The sequence below is a fragment of the Anser brachyrhynchus genome (genome assembly GCF_964034855.1).
Source record: "Anser brachyrhynchus genome assembly, chromosome: 9".
Taxonomy (NCBI): domain Eukaryota; kingdom Metazoa; phylum Chordata; class Aves; order Anseriformes; family Anatidae; genus Anser; species Anser brachyrhynchus.
In genome coordinates, this window is record NC_137703.1 from 5,084,852 (window position 1) to 5,103,371 (window position 18,520).

The 18,520-nt window shown below is 41.1% G+C and overlaps 2 protein-coding genes and 1 long non-coding RNA gene across 25 annotated transcripts in view; 1 reads left to right on the forward strand and 2 right to left on the reverse strand.

Moving 5' to 3' along the window:
• LOC308200172 overlaps positions 1 to 2,818 on the reverse strand; it is a 12,701-nt gene extending 9,883 nt beyond the window's left edge. For 10 of the 16 annotated variants that reach the window (XR_013955294.1, XR_013955295.1, XR_013955296.1 and 7 more), the window contains exons 1-2: positions 2,147 to 2,256; positions 1,485 to 1,589 (exon numbers count right to left, since the gene is read on the reverse strand). This is a non-coding gene — a long non-coding RNA (uncharacterized lncRNA). The other 6 variants (XR_013955293.1, XR_013955304.1, XR_013955305.1 and 3 more) reach the window with 6 other exon arrangements.
• GPR160 (G protein-coupled receptor 160) lies at positions 2,159 to 10,092 on the forward strand. 3 transcript variants are annotated; one of them, XM_080605427.1, is made up of 2 exons: positions 2,159 to 2,240; positions 4,128 to 10,092. In XM_080605427.1, exon 2 carries the CDS (start codon positions 4,182 to 4,184, stop codon positions 5,199 to 5,201), a length of 1,020 nt encoding a protein of 339 aa, XP_080461553.1. In that variant the 5' UTR covers positions 2,159 to 2,240; positions 4,128 to 4,181; the 3' UTR covers positions 5,202 to 10,092. The 3 variants fall into 3 exon arrangements, with proteins under 3 accessions (XP_080461553.1, XP_080461552.1, XP_080461554.1); XM_080605426.1 differs by having other exon boundaries at positions 2,168 to 2,716; XM_080605428.1 differs by lacking the exon at positions 2,159 to 2,240 and adding an exon at positions 2,982 to 3,115.
• The window catches only part of PHC3 (polyhomeotic homolog 3), a 37,522-nt gene continuing 25,228 nt past the window's right edge, over positions 6,227 to 18,520 (reverse strand). For 4 of the 6 annotated variants that reach the window (XM_080605396.1, XM_080605400.1, XM_080605399.1 and 1 more), the window contains one exon: positions 6,227 to 14,774. In XM_080605396.1, the coding sequence (XP_080461522.1) occupies positions 14,620 to 14,774 (155 nt within the window). In that variant the 3' untranslated portion in view covers positions 6,227 to 14,619. Of the gene's footprint in view, positions 14,775 to 17,349; positions 18,458 to 18,520 lie in introns of those variants that run through there. The other 2 variants (XR_013955292.1, XM_080605398.1) reach the window with 2 other exon arrangements.

An 18,520-nucleotide genomic window follows, 5' to 3' on the forward strand; every position in this document is an offset into this window, starting at 1 on the left:
AACACTTGAATTTAATTCCAGAGTACCAGAGTTAATTGCTTTTAGAAGAGAGATTACCAGCCAACCTGATACTTTTGTACATACAGATCAAACATGGATAGATCCACCACTGATTTTTTATTTAGCCTTCAAGAAAGACAAAAAACATGTTTCCCTCCCAACGGGCACTAGACATGCTAAGAATACGGCTGCTCCACGCTCAGAGACTGAAGTTTAGACCCAATAAAAGACTAAGTTAAATTGAGTAAGTTAAATCCGAAAAGCTCCCAAAGATTTCTCTCTCCTAAGCCTGATTAGGTCCCAGAAATTACGTGTTCTGCCTACCTTTCGGAGGTGGCCCAACCCGCAGGAATCATCTAACAGATGCCATTTACTCCTGCCAGCACCTAGTTTTTGAGAAAGGCTGGATGGCCACTATCTCTTCCCAGATCTCCCAGTGACTCACACTAGCACCTCCTGCTCAGTGAGCGAGCCTGGACAAGCACCTGGCACGGCCAACTTGCTGCCTTGGGGGCAGAGGAGTGGCAGCGCCGGGCTCCGGGCTCCATTCTGCACACACAGGACGGGTGCTGCAGCATTGAGCTCACAGGCTTCCACGCCTCTCCTTAGATTTATCTCTGAATTACCAAACACATAATGGGGGAAAAAAAAAAATGCCATAGAATGACAGCTATATTGCATACATGCAGCCAACAGAAAGCCATAGCCAACAGGAAACCACTTCCAATTAACTCAAGAAGCAACGCTCAGGACTCTCAGCGAGCCACACCAGCAGCAGGATGTGCTCTTATCCTACATTTGTTGCTAGATGGGAAATAAAACAACAAATGGAAAACTAAATTAGTAGGCTGATCTGGAGGAGGAGAAAATTCTATTCTGTGCATTTTTAAACTCTATTAAGTAGATTGCTACAGGATGTCCAAGCCAAAAGGCCAACCCATTTAGAAGGTTTTATGTTGTACTTGCAGGATTATCCACTTGAATTCACCATTATCTTAAAACAAACAATGGCTATTTCCTAACCTGCTTCCAAACTTTTCTTAATTGCTAAAAGTCTCAGAGAAGGACAGCGCTGGGAGAGCCATTTGCAAAAAGATCTTTTTGCCAAGATGATGTCCACAGTGAAATATTCCTTAGTGTTTTCTATATAATCCTTTAACTGTATTATGCGGAGAAAGTTCCTGTATGTAAAATGATATACCTACAGTACTGAGGGATTGCAGAATCTTGCGTTGCATTTCAAAACCAGGAGTGTTTTATAAAACCATTAAATGATGTAGAAAAAGCGAATCATTGCACTATTGGCCAAATTCTCCAACATTTAAGTTTACCCTACGGTCCCATCAAAGAGCAGAGACACGGTAAGAAGGCAACGTGCCCCGCGCTTGGGGGCACGCTGTGTTTGGTGCGGGAAGGGGAAGGTGCCCGTGGAAGCCCACGGACGTGGGGCACTTGGGGAGCCGCCACGGCCCGGAGAAACCCACCGGCTGCTCCACGCGGGGCACCGCCGACGGGCCGGGAGATGCCTGATGGGGCCAGGTGGCATCCCGCATCCCTGAAAGCACCGAGGGCTCTTCCAGCTGCGAGACCTGGAAAGAAACAGAAGAAATTAAATTTCTGAAAGCCCGCTTGGTCCTTTCGGTGCCGTCTTTGGGAAGGGACCTTTTGGGAAGGGGATCTGTTGGGAAGGGACCTGCTGGGACGGGACCTCCGTACACACTGCTGTTGCCCACCCGAGCCGGCAGCCACACAGGGCCCCCGGGGCGAGGCTCTGCCACCCGGGGCCGTGCCCGTCGCCCTCCCGGTGGCACGGCCGAAGCCCCCCGGCCCTGTCCCGGCCCTGTCCCGGCTCTGTACACGGAGCCGGGCCCTCTCCGCCATCCCGTCTCCATTCGCAGCCCCGCTCCCCCCTCACCGCCCGGGAGCGCCGCGCTCACCGCCGGCTCCTCTCACAGGGCCCCGCCTCGCCTCAGCCGGGCCCGGCCCCAGGCTCCTTCCTCGCCCGGCCCTTCCCCACCCTCCCCGGCTCTCCCTCCTCACGCGGCCCTTCCTCACCCGGCCCTTCCCCACCCTCGCCGGTTCTCCCTCCCCGCCCGGCCCTTCCCCACCCTCCCCGGCTCTCCCTCCCCGCCCGGCCCTTCCCCACCCTGGCGGTGGTTAGGGGCGGAGATGGCCGCCGGCTGAGGAGGCGGCGGCGGGGCTGCGGCAGCCGGGCACGTCCCGGGACCGGTGGGCGGCAGGTGGGCTTCCTCGGTGGGCAAGGGCCGGGCGGGACCCCCCCCCCGGGACCCCCAGCCCCGGCTTCCCCTCAGAGGCGCCTCCCTCAGCCGCGGCGACCCCGCGGGGTAGAGCCCCGTGAGGGGGGGAGCAGCGGCGTGTGCTGTGTGTGCCCTGCGAGCAGCTCCCTCGGCAGTGCCGGCAGGAGGGTGCCGGGGACAGCGCCAGGAAGAAGGAGAGAAGTCCTTTCCGAGCTCCGGGGATGAGCGGATTTTGGGGGACGCGTTGTTAACACCCCCGCTGCTCAGCCCGGGTCCCCCCCGACCCGCTGACGAGGGGATTGAGGCCGCCGCGGCTCTGCGCGCAGGTTTCTCCTCCCCGCGACCACGAAGAGCAGATGCACAGGGCAGATGGCTGGTGTAAATTGTTCCGTAACGCGTACTCGGCTTCGGAGGACGGGCTGTACCTGTGCAGAATAACAACGAAGCTTCACGCCCAGGTAGGCTGCTAGCAGGGCGCAGCGGTGGAGACGTGCTGCCGAGTGCCTTCACTTGCTCGTCTTGTTTGGCTTTTCAGGAGACACCTGGCTCGGCTGCTCACCAGCTCTGGCAAACCGGTAGTAAAATGTTGGTGTCGATTTAAACGTGAGCGAATGGTGGCTCACAGGGATGCTGCGAGGCTGCCTGCAGCTGCCCTGGTCTCTTCGCTGCTGTTGCTGGGTGTGCGGACGCCGTTCCTCACCCTCCGGTTCAGCAGCTGTCAGTTACAGGTGTAGCTTTGCCATCGGCCTGGACAGCTTGCTGCTCCCTTACTGAGACCGCTAAAGGTTTAAAAACAACAAAAATAACAACCTGTAGAAAAGGCCTGAAGTGCTTCCTAGCAGCGGGCTTCAGCACAGGTGACCTGCACTATGTGCCATTTCAGACTAAGGTTGCAGACAGGCTTTAAACTTTCCTCACATCCACTTCTCTCCAAGCAAAAACCAGAAGTATTAAGCACCCACATTGCCTAAAAGGAGGGGAAGGGCAAAATAAGCAAAGTAGCAATTACCAGTTTTGCAGAATAGCAGAGTTAAAAGTGGGAAAACATTTAATGCTTCGCTTTCATCTGTGGTTCTAAGGAGACGTGCTGTGAAAAATTCTGGTATCACTGTCCTGTTCCCTTAGAGAAGAAAGCATGGAGAGCTTTTTCTGATACGTTGTGTTGATGTGCATGAAGCCATTCCGTGTTCATTTTTCTTAGGAATTATCGCATGGGAAGACATTGTAAGGAAAGTTATAACAAGTCCAAGGGGAAAAACAGCAATTCTGAGGTGCCTATTGCTGTATAACTTACATTGCTAAAGGATGAACGAGAACCCCAATCAACTAATGAAGCGTGTTTATTTTGGTTGCCAGATTTTAGCAACTAAACAGGATGAGTTGTTTTGATGTCTTGTCTGCTTTCGGGATATTTCTGCGGTCTCAATTCCATACAGATTCTATGAGCATAACAAACTGTGAGGCCGTAACGTAACATGTCCTGCTGGTTGCACCATTTCTGTCCGATGTGGTTATCTAATTTCTTCAAAATATGTAGTGGCGCTGAACCACCTACCCGCCTGCCCAGCTGGACAGAAAGACCTCCATGCTTTCTAAAGGGAAGCAGCACAGTCAACCTTATTTCTGAAACCTTCCCTTAGGAAAGTAGGTAGAAAAGTAACTTAGGTCTACGTTGACCTTTTAACTCTCTTGAGTATACTTAGAAGAACATAAAATGTAGGTGTTCCTTGTTTTATTGAAGCTTTTAACCTTAATTAAGGAGCCTGGAAAATTCAGATGTAGATTTGGTAGTTGCTATGATAGGGAATAATGTATAGGTAAAACTACACCAGAAATAAATCCCTACAACCTTTTTTTTTTCCTTTTCAGACATGAAGCACGGTGCCCTGTGATGTTTATTTTGCTGGCTCTTACTGTTGGAGGATGGCTGCTCTATTCTGTGAAAATTGTTCTGGTCAGTACCACTACCCGCAGGTCCACCAGCCTTTTGAGATCAGCTGCATGCTGCTTCTGATTATGCTTGGAAAAGTGTCCCTTGATTTCTTCATGTTGCAAGTTAAGCAAAAAAATGTGAAAGTTAGTTTTATGGGATACTTCTGTGTTTCTTTGGCACTTCTTGATTTCATCCTGCTGATCAATATAGCTGTCATTTTCTATTTTGAAGACTTTGCGCTCTGGGGTGTAAGATTTACAAAGTACCATATCTGCCTCTTCACTCAGATAATTTCTCTTACTTACGGTATTTTGCATTACCCAGTATGTCTCGTGGCTGGTCTGGATTATTACATGACTATAGCCCAAACCTCTCAATCTCCTAGACGAGGCCAAAGACTATTTTATGTACTTGTTGTGATTTTTATATGGATTTCAGTTTTTTTTTGTATTCTGAAAGTTCCTGCTATCTACGAAGAACTAGAAATTCGGAACCATTTTTCTCCTTATCAGTGTCCTCTCTATGTCAGCGTGCAGAGCTACGCCGTCTCGTTTGCCATGCTGCTTCTCATAGGCATGGCTTTCATGGTTTCTCGGAAGGAAGTTATAACCATGATACTGTCTGTCAGGCTGGTTTCTTTTGCCAGTCAGCCTGTTCTGATGTTCTCGTACGCGTCTAACAACAACGGCACTTGCTTTAAGTGGCAACTTCTGACCAGACTCCTCGTCTGTTTCCTTGGCACTTGGGCACCTTTTGTGCTTCTTCAGTTTATCATTTTGTTTCTTGGTGCTCGGATTCCGGCCTACATGGAGATGAATGTCCCCTGGCTGTACTTCATCAACAGCTTTCTCATTGCAGTAGCGTACTGGTGTCGATGTCACGATGTCGAATTGACAGAGGAGATGTGGTCTACAGACCCATTTGTTAGCTGGAAATTCTGCTTTATGCCATTTAACAATGAAAACACAGAGCCAGCTGAAAAGCCGGGCACAGTAATTGTGATCTGTTAACGAGCTGCTGACTGAAAAGACTGCAAGTAAGTGCTGTGTGGCTGAAGCGCGTACTTGGATGCTCTGTGACAGTGTCCTTACAGATAATACAAAGAAGCATCTCCAGAGCTACAACCCATGGAAAAGAATCCAACATTCACAAGGATAGTAACAAATATCGCACCAGGATGCGGGCACTGCATGCTTCTACACTAGGCTTTACTGCCGGTCCAAAGAGGTTAAAGTATGGGTTTTATAGAAGACCAATACTTCCAAAAAACACGTTTTCAGTTAAGCCTTATGTTTTTACTAGAATGTTACACTTGTTTTAAATGGAATGATCTCAGGTTTTATAGAATAAAATGCAATAAAGTATTTTTCTAAGCTGGAGCCCTTTTATCAGTTAGATACGAGTAAGCTACTGTCATGTTCAAACAACTGTGATTTTTTGAAGTCTATCTTCTTGTTAAAGTAACTTTTTGTCAGTTTAACTTAAATTAAGGCTTTTTTGTATGTTTAATGAGGAATAAATTGTTTTAGTTAAAGCTATACCTCCTACAGAAATACAAGCTTTGTTTACATACAATATTGCAAGATGTGTAACTTTCACAACTACAGGAAAGGTGATGTTTCATTATTTCTTTGCTACTGCTTCTCTGATGTATATATGCATATTAAAAATTATTCGTCTACAAACAGAGTAGTAAGAGCTTTAATGCAGAACAAATACAAATATGCTTACTATGAACAGTTCAGCTAGACTCCCTCAACTAAGCAGACATGTATCCTCTTACAAGGTTTCTTGATACACGTAAGTACATGCCAGGGGTTAAAGAACAGGTTAAAGTAGAATAGAATTTATTTTGCAGCCAAGATTACTCTGATATTAAAGTAGTTATACTTGCTGAAGCAGGTCTACTTCAGTAGGGGAAAAATTATTCAGACTTCTAGCAAAAGCATTTCCTTAGTTTTCAAGTTCTTACAGTTCAATGAAGATTAAACTCTTGGTTGAATTTTGCAGGAGATAAACGTGATACACAACCAAAGCAGACAAATGGAAGTAGCATTTATTTCTGAAGCACTGAACTCACAGTACAATATTATATTGAAATAGAAACTATAGAAGTAAATGACGCTGCAGGTTGGTTGGTTAATCATTCACTCAGACCCACAGGGAACAATGATATCACACAAGAATACTCATTAAGAAAAATCTGCAGGTAACAAAAGGTGCAATTACAAGCAAGTTTAAGCAGCATAGTATAAGGTGCTTTGTTTCAGCATTTGTATAATCAATTTATCCATTAACAGACAGATTAAAGTAATCTCACTTCTACGGATTCATAACAAATGAGAGAATCTAAAATTCATTCACATGCTAGTTGGTAATAGGAAAGTGCTTTTTAAAAAAAATGATTCACAAAGTGAAGATCATATTTTTACATATTCACTGTGCTCTTCAACTGTAAAATTTAATTTTTGGGTTACCATTTACAATACTATATATCAATTATAGACATACGTTTTAATTGCAGAATTTCGTGATACATGTGCTAAAATTTCTTATAAAAGAATATTCCAGTATATCACTCCATGATAAGAATTTACAATCACATACCATATATTAATCTTACATTTCTGCAATATATCAAAGTCCAATTATTCTGATTTATTACTTCACCCCACATAGTGCTTCTTTGACCCACAGTGGGTGGTAACATTTCTTTGAGGTTTCAGTGACAACGTTTCAGAAATGAAACCAAAAGGACAGCGTTGTTACAGCAGCAGAAAATGGTTTCTGGAAAATCTGCTAAAAAGGCCATCAAAATGACAGTAAAGGATCAACAACTGAACTTTAAAAGTAGTGTAATTAGAGGCAGCAATGTTTAGCAACATAGTTTGAAGTGTTTGGCACCACAAATTGTTTCATCCTTTATGCTGGATACCGTATTGGAGGAAATTCTATTTCCACATTAAAAGTAGGAAAGCATGTATAACGTTAACCTTGAAAAATGACCTTAAGCAATCACTCCCTGCACCTAGTTTCCAATTGCTGTTACTTAGTGCTTGAGATGCTATAGGACAAAATATGTCTAACCGTATTTTTGGACACAGCATTTCCTCAGGTTATATATAGACTGGACACCCACTGAAATGGGATTGACAAAATATTTACAAAACCTAATTCCATTTAAAAACCAGCAAGTATCTCAGACAGCAATGCACCAGGCATTTCAGAAGATCATGAAATAACTAATCCATACAGATTTGGCAGGCAAGGGAAAATATCTAATTTTAAATTCACTTAACATCAGATGAAGCCTTATTTTCAAGAACACACAATTCAGATGCTTCTTTTGGTGTGGTTAGTCTCACCCTTCTGATTCACAGATGTACCCAGAACTGGAACTGCAAGAAGTTGGGTAAGGTACAGATGTATTTATCGCTGTGGTTCAGATTCTCAACCTGTAATTAAAGTTTACCCATCCCCATCTGTTCCGACACAGCAGAATTCCCATAGTTGCTGCACTGCTTCTAAAGACATTTTAAGTTTTTAAAATTGTAATTTTACAGGGAAGCCACAACATGCAGGCAAATCAAATATTAATATACTGATGTCACATCCCTGTGTTACAATCAAACTCTTTCTTTCATACTTTTTGGGAAGAAGCGTCAAAAAGGATCAATTTGTAGGCTGTCATTACAGCCACCACGTAGGTAGCAGCAGCACTACAGGTCTCAACATAGCATCCAACTGTGGCATCTTAGCCTACTGATGTGTAACTATTTTAAAATATATTAATAGTAGCCCATTTTTATCCTTAACTTTTAACGGAGGGAGATATCTGATCCAGTTGTGATCTTCATTCTATTATCCTCCTAACAGACTTTTCCTCTCTTCGTGCATTTTCTTTTATCTGGTGCTTCTGGGAAATCGTAACACTGAGCCTTGAGCACAGCAATAAAACCATAAACCATTATTTTGTAAAACAGGATTACAGTTTCACTGCAAGACTGAAAGAGGAGAAACTATGTTAGGAAGGTAGCAATATCTGAAATAATCCAAACTACAGACAATCACTAACCTCTAGGTTACGCTACTTGTGCTGTGCCAGTAACTAATGACCTTATACCATGCAAACATTTTACAGTCCTTTAATTCTTACAGAATTATAGAATATTAGTGGTAACAGTGGTGAAAGTATTAACCCTTCATGAGAAACTTCTGTACTTTTCTTGAAACAAAATCCCTTAAAAATCAACATTGAATTTAGTGAGCTATTCTATGTGTTTTCAACCCTAAGTGAAAGTATTTGGCACTCATTAATAAAACCTTTCTTCTTACACACATCTTTCCCGATCAGTACTGGTTTGCTAAGACTACAGCACAAAGAATTCTTAAAGGGAAGCTGGCTCTGCAGAACATTTCATTGTTCTTTCAACCATCTACTTTCCAAATAGAGGACGTAACGTCCCAGCTGCCAAAACACTGAGCAGGTAGTACAGGACAACCCAAGTCTTCCCGCATGTTGACCAGAGCCACAAAGCAGATGTGTGCCATAAATCAATTCTATTTGTGCTTCTAGCTTAATCCCACCGTCAGCGAGGGCACCTTTATTTGGTACCTACGATCCATACTATAAGCCTTGCAACAGCCCTATGTAAAAATAGTGCTTTTACACATCATTAAAAATACTTCTTAAATGTTATGTATTGCATTCAAAGCAATATCATTATTCTATGAATGTACATTTGTGCTCGAATTATAATTCCTTCTAGATGGAAACATCTCTTCAGATCTCATTTTTCCAGATCCTTACTTGTAAAACAACCATTTTGTATAATTTAGCAGGAAGTTAATACAAGCTGGAAGTTTAAAATTTTTAACTTGAAATCTGCTCACAACACTGACTTCCAGAACCGTGTTAGATCAACAGCAACAAAAGCCAGACCATAAGCTTGCTACGTATCTTCTATTACAAGCCTGTTCACACCTTTGAATTTTTTTCCCTTCCTCTCAGCTATGAGAGACCAGTAAATAACAAGTACAACCTCCACGTGAATAAGCAGGTATGTATGAGTTACAACACAGAGGTTGCACAAGCCTATGTAGCAGCTTAGAAGGGGGGCCTTGAATACCTGTGGAAGTGCTGACCATACCACCCAGGAGACGAGCACGACACAAAATGCTCCGGCCAACACAGCTGAGACCCAACAGGGCAAAAAGCACCAAATGTGCTAAATCCATATGGAGAAGAAATGGCACGTGATAGAGCGCCTCCACAGTTACGCAGAAGGTAGAAGTAAATCAGCCCAATTCATATGGATCAAGGTAACGTGTCCGACCTGCTTTTGCATTCGATCTATGTCCCAGTCTCTGATTATAGCTCTTGGACTACATTAGGGACAGTTTTTGAAAGAGAAATTGGACATAGCATCTACACTGCAGGCACTTGTCTATATCATAATTACCTTTTTTTTTTTTAATGTTGCTATTTTCAAAGTCATCCAGTGGATTTAGCTACATAGAACCCATAGAACCTAACTAAATTCTCATTACCAAAGGCAAATTCCTTTAAAAAGAACTTAATTGAGACTTAGCTTAAGTGAACTAAGCATTAAATGATTTTAAATTGCTTTCTCATCATAATACTTCCTGTCTGAAACTACAGTTAATTGTGCAAGAGTGACTAAAAAAATGTATTCACTACGAGCCATTATTAACACTTTACATTGAAATAATGCATTTTTAGCTCCGTTAATCCCTATTCCACTCAGCATTCAACAGAAGCTGTGTACTTGCAACAAAACACAGTAACTTGTTAGTTTCTCTCCATCTCTAAGTTTGGTGAAAGTTCAAAAAAAAAAAAGAGAAAAGTATCCCAAACAGATTCTTTCGTAGAGTCATTATCTGTAGCCTAGAACAACTGATGAGTACAAATCTGGTTAGACAACTGTGTATCCAAATATATGCTAACGGAAAATCTCTGTGCCATATTGGTAAGAGAAAATAACTCTGCAAGCTTTAATATAAATGCTTAATTTTAACATGAATAGCCTCAATGCCATCAGGAGAACTACTCGTGCTACAAAGTATGTGGATGCCTAATTACTTGCAAAACGAGGACTCACCGCACAGCTGTCACTGAGTTCTTTGATCAGCTTGAGTTGTATATCTGTCAATGAATAAGAAATTTCTTACGCTATTAAGCTGTTTCTGCGTTGATATTGTGATGAGAGCAGCCTGAAATAGGCAGCACTATTGCTAGTGAGACACCAGCTAGCAAAGTCTCACTACATAAACTTCTGTTCAAACTACAGTTAAAAAATGGCTTTACACCTGACATTTCCTTACAGCTAAGATCAAGATAAGGAAGTGATCCAAAAGCTATTGTAAACCTGCTCAAATACTTTCACACATTTCTTTTCTCCTGCTGCCACGTCTACAGTTGTGACGGACTCCATCTGCTCTACTCAAAAGGCTGGATTCTCACCTGTGATTTGTCAAAAAGCTAGAAGAAAAAATTGCTTTCACAGGAGAGAAATGAGGAAATGAATACTTGCAGGACATAAACCTGAGGTATCATATCGACCCAAGAACAGGAAAAGTTTTACCCTCTATCATTTCTGGCAAATAAAATAATAATAAAAAAAAGATTAATGGGTGTAATGGATTTACAATTTCGCCTCTTTAAAACCCCACAAACATTGGGGTGATCCAAGCCAACTGAGTTTAACTTGACGAGATGGCTATTTTTTACTTTCTGTATAAACGAGGTGGTAAAGTCTTACAAATATGCCAAATGTGAGGCATGGGGTGGCTGAGAGAAGTCAGCAGTCCATCGACAAGTCTTGATTTTGAACAAGTGGCCTAGCTTCCTTGCTGCTCCTACGGCAAAGCATGGGCACTCAGTGGTAACAGCCAGATCATTTAGGGGAATATAATTACACACCCATTTTGACCATTCAGGAGCATTTCTTTAAAATGCAAATAAACTCTGGAGCTGAGACAAGTGTGATAGTTATATCTCTGTTGGAAGAAATCTCAACAGTCCCATTAAGCCCAGTGGCTTAATCTGTGAGAGGATGCCCTGAGCTAATGCTGCACTTTGCCTTCAGGAGTAAGGTAGGATAGAAGCCAGTGGAGAAAAAGGAAGGGAAAAAGCCACCTAACATGTCCCTTTTAAGCTAAGATCCTACAGTGTCCTGCCTTCCTTTCTACAGGAATTGAAATCTTGCAGGGATTACTGAGATACAGCCCACAGCAGCAGCAAGCTGAATGCAGAATACAAAATCCCATGAAACAAATCTAAAGGAAAGGATTTCTGGTAGACGCATCCAGTGGGAGCAACTGTTAAAAAAATTAACATCAATTAAAATCAGCAAGACTTCCTCTTTTCAAAGAGGGTCTGGCTTAATCTGTGAGGAGAGCCATGGGAAATAGCATAAACCTGGGAAAACCTCACTGACCTGAATCAAAGCAGAAATGACCGGTATGCAAAACTGTTCTGGAGGAATATTGTTCCAAGTATTATGAATCTTTTTTGAGTAAATTCAAAAGCTTCTGCAATAGACTTTAGCTACGCTTGGAAGTTAATGACAGAACAGTTGAAGAAGAAAAAACTTTCACTAAGCGTAAGGCCCACATTCTTAGTTGCTGCATTCGTGAATATTTAAAGCATAACTCACTATCTGCGGCTCTTCCAAAACCACAGAAAATGTAGTGTACCAGAAGAACCAGAGCAGACATGACAAATGCACGTCTACTCTGCGCTCCTGGCATCTGTCAGTGATTAGTCAGAGCTGTGTATAAACACTAGCCATAGAGGTTCTCCTGAAAGCTGTCTCGTAAAACAAAATGAAAACAACCGTGAAATTCTCATGCACGTAACATTGATTAACTGCAGGTCTAAATAGGACTCACAACATCAGCCCACATTTCTAAATATGCCTTAAGCCATTATCAATTCACATGTAAGTACACCTACTTTTTACATTGCCAAAGAACAGTACAATCAGAAAACAGGTTAAAAGTTAGCCGGTGAAATTTTTGTATAAAAATAATAAAACTTTAAGACAAAAGCCAAAGGATAAATATCTAAGATATCTTTAGTCTTCAATTAGCTCATCAAAACAGAACATACTCTTTAGAACATATGTTACAGATATACTACACGGGGTATCTTACAGAAATGCTACAGATGGGAACCTGTCTTCATCATTTGAGTATCTTTCAAATGAACACTGCCAAACATCGAACCTTCAGTTAAGTTTATTTGACAACAGTAACTGAAGACAGAAAAAAAAAAATAAAAAAAAAATTAGAAAGTGCTTAGCAACTTCCCTCCAAAATAAACCCAGACATCAATTAATTCTTAAAAGCCTTTGATGCCATTCGGATTAGGGCTCTCACCACTTACTAGCACGTAACAGCAATGGGTTGTCCTAACTTGGAGTTTTCAGTGGTTGATAAAAATATTAGTAACATCTGCTATTAGAAAGCTCAAGCAGTTGTAATTAAAAGCAATGGTTCTAATGTTGATCTCTAGAAGATAATGGTAGAAGGTCTCTTAATAGAAAGAACACAATAGTCTAATTAAAGGAAAATGAAGCACAACTTTTTCTGTAATCTCAACCAACTCTTTAAGGTCAGTTAAATAATATACATATTATTCTACCTGTCATAACCCTTCCTTTCAGCCAGTGTATGTGCATCGACTTCTTTTGACCTAGTTCAGCAGTTCTCAAACTTTAGATCAGTTCCTCTTCTTTTTAGGGATACTTTAGGGTCCCCCTGAATATTTCCCTACACAATCATATATTATGCATTAATTTGCATAAAATACAAAATACATTATTTGTAGACACACACATTTAATTCAAATATACACAGCAACTATCAGCTCACGTGCCCTTCTTTCCCTACACGAGAGCTTGGAGATCTAGGCCTGTCCGTAAGGGGAGAGGAGCTGCAAAGGGAAGGAACAGAAGGTACAAAATACATCCACGAACGTCCAAGCACATGATGGGGAAGCAAAGATCGAGAAGGTGCTGCTGCCTCAGAGCCCAGGTAGCTTCTGAGGGTGTCAGTAAGTGGGGAAACATATTTGTTCTGCACAGAGCGTGAAAGAGTAACCACCGAGGGAAACTCTAATCCCGCTGCCTGAGTCTGCAGCATCCAAGCCAAAATCTCCTGCCAGAGGCACAAAGCAGGGCCCCCAGAGATTTCTGCCAGAGCTGCCTAGCAGGGGCGCTCCTCCTGCTCACCTACAGCTCCAGGCTCCTTCCACTGCTGCGGCAGCTGCTCCTGCACCGAGCTCTGCAGGGACCTCACTGGGCTCCTTCCTCGGACTACTGCAAGCCCAGCTCACACTAGCCAGCGGACAAAATACGGTTCTTGGAAGCTTCCAGTGAGGCAATGGGAATGCACTATAGGGAAAGACAAGTTAGAAAAGGAAGTGGTAAGAGGAAAAAGAGGGTCTGAGCTATGCTATCCCTTCTCTTTACCTCCAGTCTTTAGGGTACACTTCTCTCAACATGAGCTTGTTCTGGCTGCAGTTTTCAACCCCTCACGCCTAGGCATTTAGGAGCCTGAACCCTGAATGTGCTCACACTTTCTCAGGATCCATTCTGAATCCTCATTTGAGAACTGCTGGTCTAGTTTATCTAGCAGCACGCAAAACTGGAAACCTAACAACTTAATGCCCTCTTAGTGCATAGCAGCATACAAAGAGTAAAGTAACTTATGTGCTTCAGTTACCACTGGCAAAAATGTCATGCCATTGCATTTCAGTAGCCTGATAATGAGGACTTTGATGAGATGCCTACATGGCTTAAAGTATTTCCAGACTTAAAGAACATACTACAGCAGCAGAGATGAGAGTAAGCCTACACAAGGAAAACAGGCTGCCAACCTACCCCATACAAACAATTTGCTCCAGACTAAAAGAAACTCAGAGAGCACAACTAAATGCATAGCATTTTACTGTTTTCAGTGCTTCCACAGGGCCTGTGGACACTTCTGTGAATTCAGTCCAAAAACTGCTGTATGTGGGAAAAGTCATCTTTCAGAATACAGTAACACAATCTAAATGGTGTTCAGATTGGGGGGGTGCTGGGGTGTTAATCTTAAAATTACAAGATAAAGTAGATATTGGGGAATATTTAAACTATCATAGCATATTTCAACTTCATGTTTTTCCATGAGCTCCCACTTTAAGTCAAAGTATTATTCAGGCTTTACCATGAACTTTTAAATTGCTGGAAACTACAGAGGACTACATGGTATAATCAGAGGAATACTTTTAAGTCTATGTGGGAAAAACTCCATATATTTAACAAAACATCACAGTAACACTCATGCCATGGTGAAGATGTTGGCATATTACTGCTGGTTTTGTCACAGAGAAACTGTTGTTTAAACCTTCGTGTTCATGCCCTATGATTCTTTCAATGAATTGATACGTGCACAGATTTTTAACGCAGGTCCAAGCTTTATATTCATTGCACTCATAAGGTGATCCTCCTTCAACAAGAGGAGAGCTTGTCCATCAATTTCTTGTGCTCTAAATTCATCTGCAATATCTTGACAACCTAAAGGCAATGGAAAAAAAGAATTACTGTGTTAGAAACGTACATCCCTAGATGCAATGACTGTCCATGCTAGAGTTTTTTAGTTACACAATCCCTAATGCTTGCCCCTTTAGCTTGTGAAACCTGTAGTATGTGAAAGAGTTCAATATTGATGGGAACTTCTGAGATAATCTGAAAGTCATTTTTACTCCAGTATCTACTTACGCCATAACTACTGATGAATTACTTATTGGAAATTTCAAGTCCTAGCATAGACAATTGTCTCATTTCATACAAACAACTGCCGTGATCTCCTAATTGGAAGATACTTGCAAAATACCACAAAAGCAGCCATTGTTCAAGCATAATTCAAGTAGATTCCCTCTAGAAATAATGTGCATATTCTAGCGTTAGCTAGAACTCAACGAGAAAGTTCACTTACCTATGATTTCCAAAAGGTGTTAGTTCCATCCATACGTTACCACCACTGGGTTAAGCAACCAGAATTGCAATTTGTGGGCGTGACTGCCTCACTGGTACATTTATCAGCAGTTTATCTCATTTATCATCAAGCGCAACTTTAAACTGGTTGGATTTTTTCTTTAAATGATAAACTCTTTTTCTGAACATGAACTAACACGGGCTCAGATTACAGAGGCCTACAACGTAAGAAAGGGGACTCTTCATGGATTTGATGGTCCAAAGTAACCAAAGGCCCCTTTCTGCTGAAGAACGCTATGGAAACAAAAGGTTGCTCAAGGGATGTCTGGAAAAGGTCAGCTTTTCACTGAGTATAAAGCACTTTTTTTTTTCCTACCAGTTTATTAACTAGACCACATATAACAATTAGCTGTCACTTTATTATGGAAAGGGCAGGAATAAAAAGTCAATGTAAGAAGAAAACGGTCTCCTACAAGAAAGAAATCAATAAACTGCGATACCAAAAGGAAAACATTTTTTAGCTGCTGACTAACTTTTAACCAGGAGCGAGGACTATTTTGTACAGCATTTACAACAACACACCTTTAATACATGACAAGCACCCTCTTCTCGGGCATTACTTAGGGTAACAAGAAATTAGAGTGGTAAAAAGAAAGCGAAATTAGTTTGTCACAAACAGTATTTATACAGCTAATAAAACAGAGAAACATCAGAATGTTTTAGTTCTGCACGTATTCCATAAAATTTACTTTTAATATTTCTGGTACAGTGCAGCCCAGCTGCAAACTGTAACGCAATCAATATGAGAACATTCTTCAGGAGCTCAGAGTTATCAGAGAACACCTGGAATGGTTCAGTCAATTCCGGCTACAAAATGAAGATAATGCTGCCAGTAACATGAAGAAAAATCTTCAGACAACTGACCAGTCTCAGTAGGATTTAACAGCTCTAGTATCATTAGAAAGGTTCTTATTTATGTACTGACAACCCACACAGATTCCTAAGCCGAGCACTAAGAATTTCTGTGAAAGATATCCCTCACCGTATGTCTGACTTCAGATCTGAACTTGGTGACTGTCAGACCACAGCTCTTACAAAGAATCTGATAGAACAAGATAAGTGTGCATATTTAGCAACAACAGTGGTCCTATGAAAATAGATTATTAGTTATTGTTGGAGGCTTTTTCTTTAACCAGGATTTGCTTTACGAATTTGCTTTTCTTAATGAAAAACCCACAGCCTTTTCTCAAAGTCATTTTGGAAAAGCAAAAGATGGAAGTTGAATCTATTTCAGTTCCCTCATACAAGCAAATCTGGGTATTCTTAAGTGCTTTCACAATTGGCCATTGTGCAATAGCTTTAAAAAAAAAAAAGGATGTGAGGCGAGTAAAAGACTATTAACCTGGCAACTGAAGAAAGAAAGAGGAACAACTTTGCTGCAGATTAAGCTGTTGTCATCTCTTCCAAGACTCTGGAAGAATTCAGAAAAAGCCTGACAAGGACACTTTACTCTACAGTTAGATCTTAGCTTACAGACTGAAAAAAAAGGACAGTAAATCAAATCAGCTGTCCCTACTGCCTATAAAATACAGAAGACACAAATCACTGCTTCCTGCAACATGGCAAACGGTCTGCATGGCCTGCACAAGTACATACTGAAAAACAGCATAACAAAAAAACAATTATAGTCATTACTTCTTGTATTATTCAATTCTGACAGCATATGAAAAAGTATTTCTTTCAGACTGGTTTGAGAATGTATTGAACAGAAAAAAAAATGCCAAAAATACGGATGCAGCTATGTAACAAAAATTCTGGCAGGTTGTGAATATCATTTTAACTATCTATTGAACTTAAAAAAATAAATAAATGAGGAACTAGATCTTAATGTGGTAGAAATGAGTAACTGTAATAAATTTTCATTGAATACATAATAACAAAGTTTGTTTAAATTCAAAGATCAATTCATTTATAGAATAAATACTAAAAAACAGATCCAGCAGCTGGGGACATATTCTACAAGTAATGGTTTCAAAGTAGAAATCACATTTTAAGGACAATACTTGTTGTCATACTTGTAAATGAACTGTGTTTATATGGTACTTGAAGTATTATTTTTTTTAGAATAGGAACTATCCTTTATTCTTTTACAGATCCTAGGATCCGGAAGTTATTCAGTTAACTGAAGCTTCAAGTCTATAAAGACAGTAAATCAAAATGGCAGTGATATAATCACATTCCAGCAACGCAGGTAAAATACAGAAACTTGAAAGACCACGTCTTAAATCTAAGAAGCTTTGTTTGTTTTTACAGGCATCACTGGAAGTTCCCAGAAGCAGATGATGTAACTTAATTGCAATTTATAAACCATCAGAAGAAAGGTAAATCAAAGAAAGTCATCCTTGATGTAAAACATCCCTAATTCATTTTTTGCCTGATTGATTATATAAAACATCAGCTGGCAAAACTCATGCATATGACTCACCAATAAAGACAAATTTCTTACAGGTTATTAGTCTAATGGGATACACAGCAAAATGGTTTAGCATTCCAGCAAAGAGTAGAAAACTAGGAACAAACCTAAGCCAGGGTTCAGTGTTTAGTCATGTGAGTTACGTGGATAAACAACAAATTCTTATATGGCTGTTATCATGGAGACCTGCCTTGTTATCTGGAGGAATTACAATATCTGATTAGATAGAATGGCATCCCTGGGAAAAAGACGGGAGTAAAACTTTAAAGTTTATGATAATCAAGAAATAGCAAACAACTAAATAAATGTCAAATAACCTGAAGATGACATAAAGGCAAGCATGAACACTGAGCTAAGGAAAAGGTGTGTAAACAAGGAGAAAAGATGTTTTTCTGCAAACAGACTCAGGTACTACCTTTGCTGTGTCTTCTAACCTAAGAGTATGTAATCTATATATGGAGTTCTCTATTTCAGTTACTGTGCAAAGCTACGTAAAACAAAATTTAGCTTTATAGAAGAAACCAGATTATTCTGTTTTAGTGATTTATATCATGCTAAGCCTCTCAAAATTTTCACTTGCATAATTGGAAGGAACTCCCTTCTTGCTTTTTCTACTAAATAAGCAGTAACTAAGGAGGGAAGTGAAGAGAGAAATGTAAAGGAGAAGTGTGTCTGATCTCTCTACTGACCTCTTGAGAGAAATCAGACTGAAGGGAAGAACACCTCTAGTCTCCATCAGCTGGGGTGCAACAGCAGAAGTGGGACTAGTTCTATCAACATGGGATTTGTGCTGAAGGAACAAGCGAGAGGAAACAAATCACATTCCAGTCTCTATCAACAAGTACACTCGTGC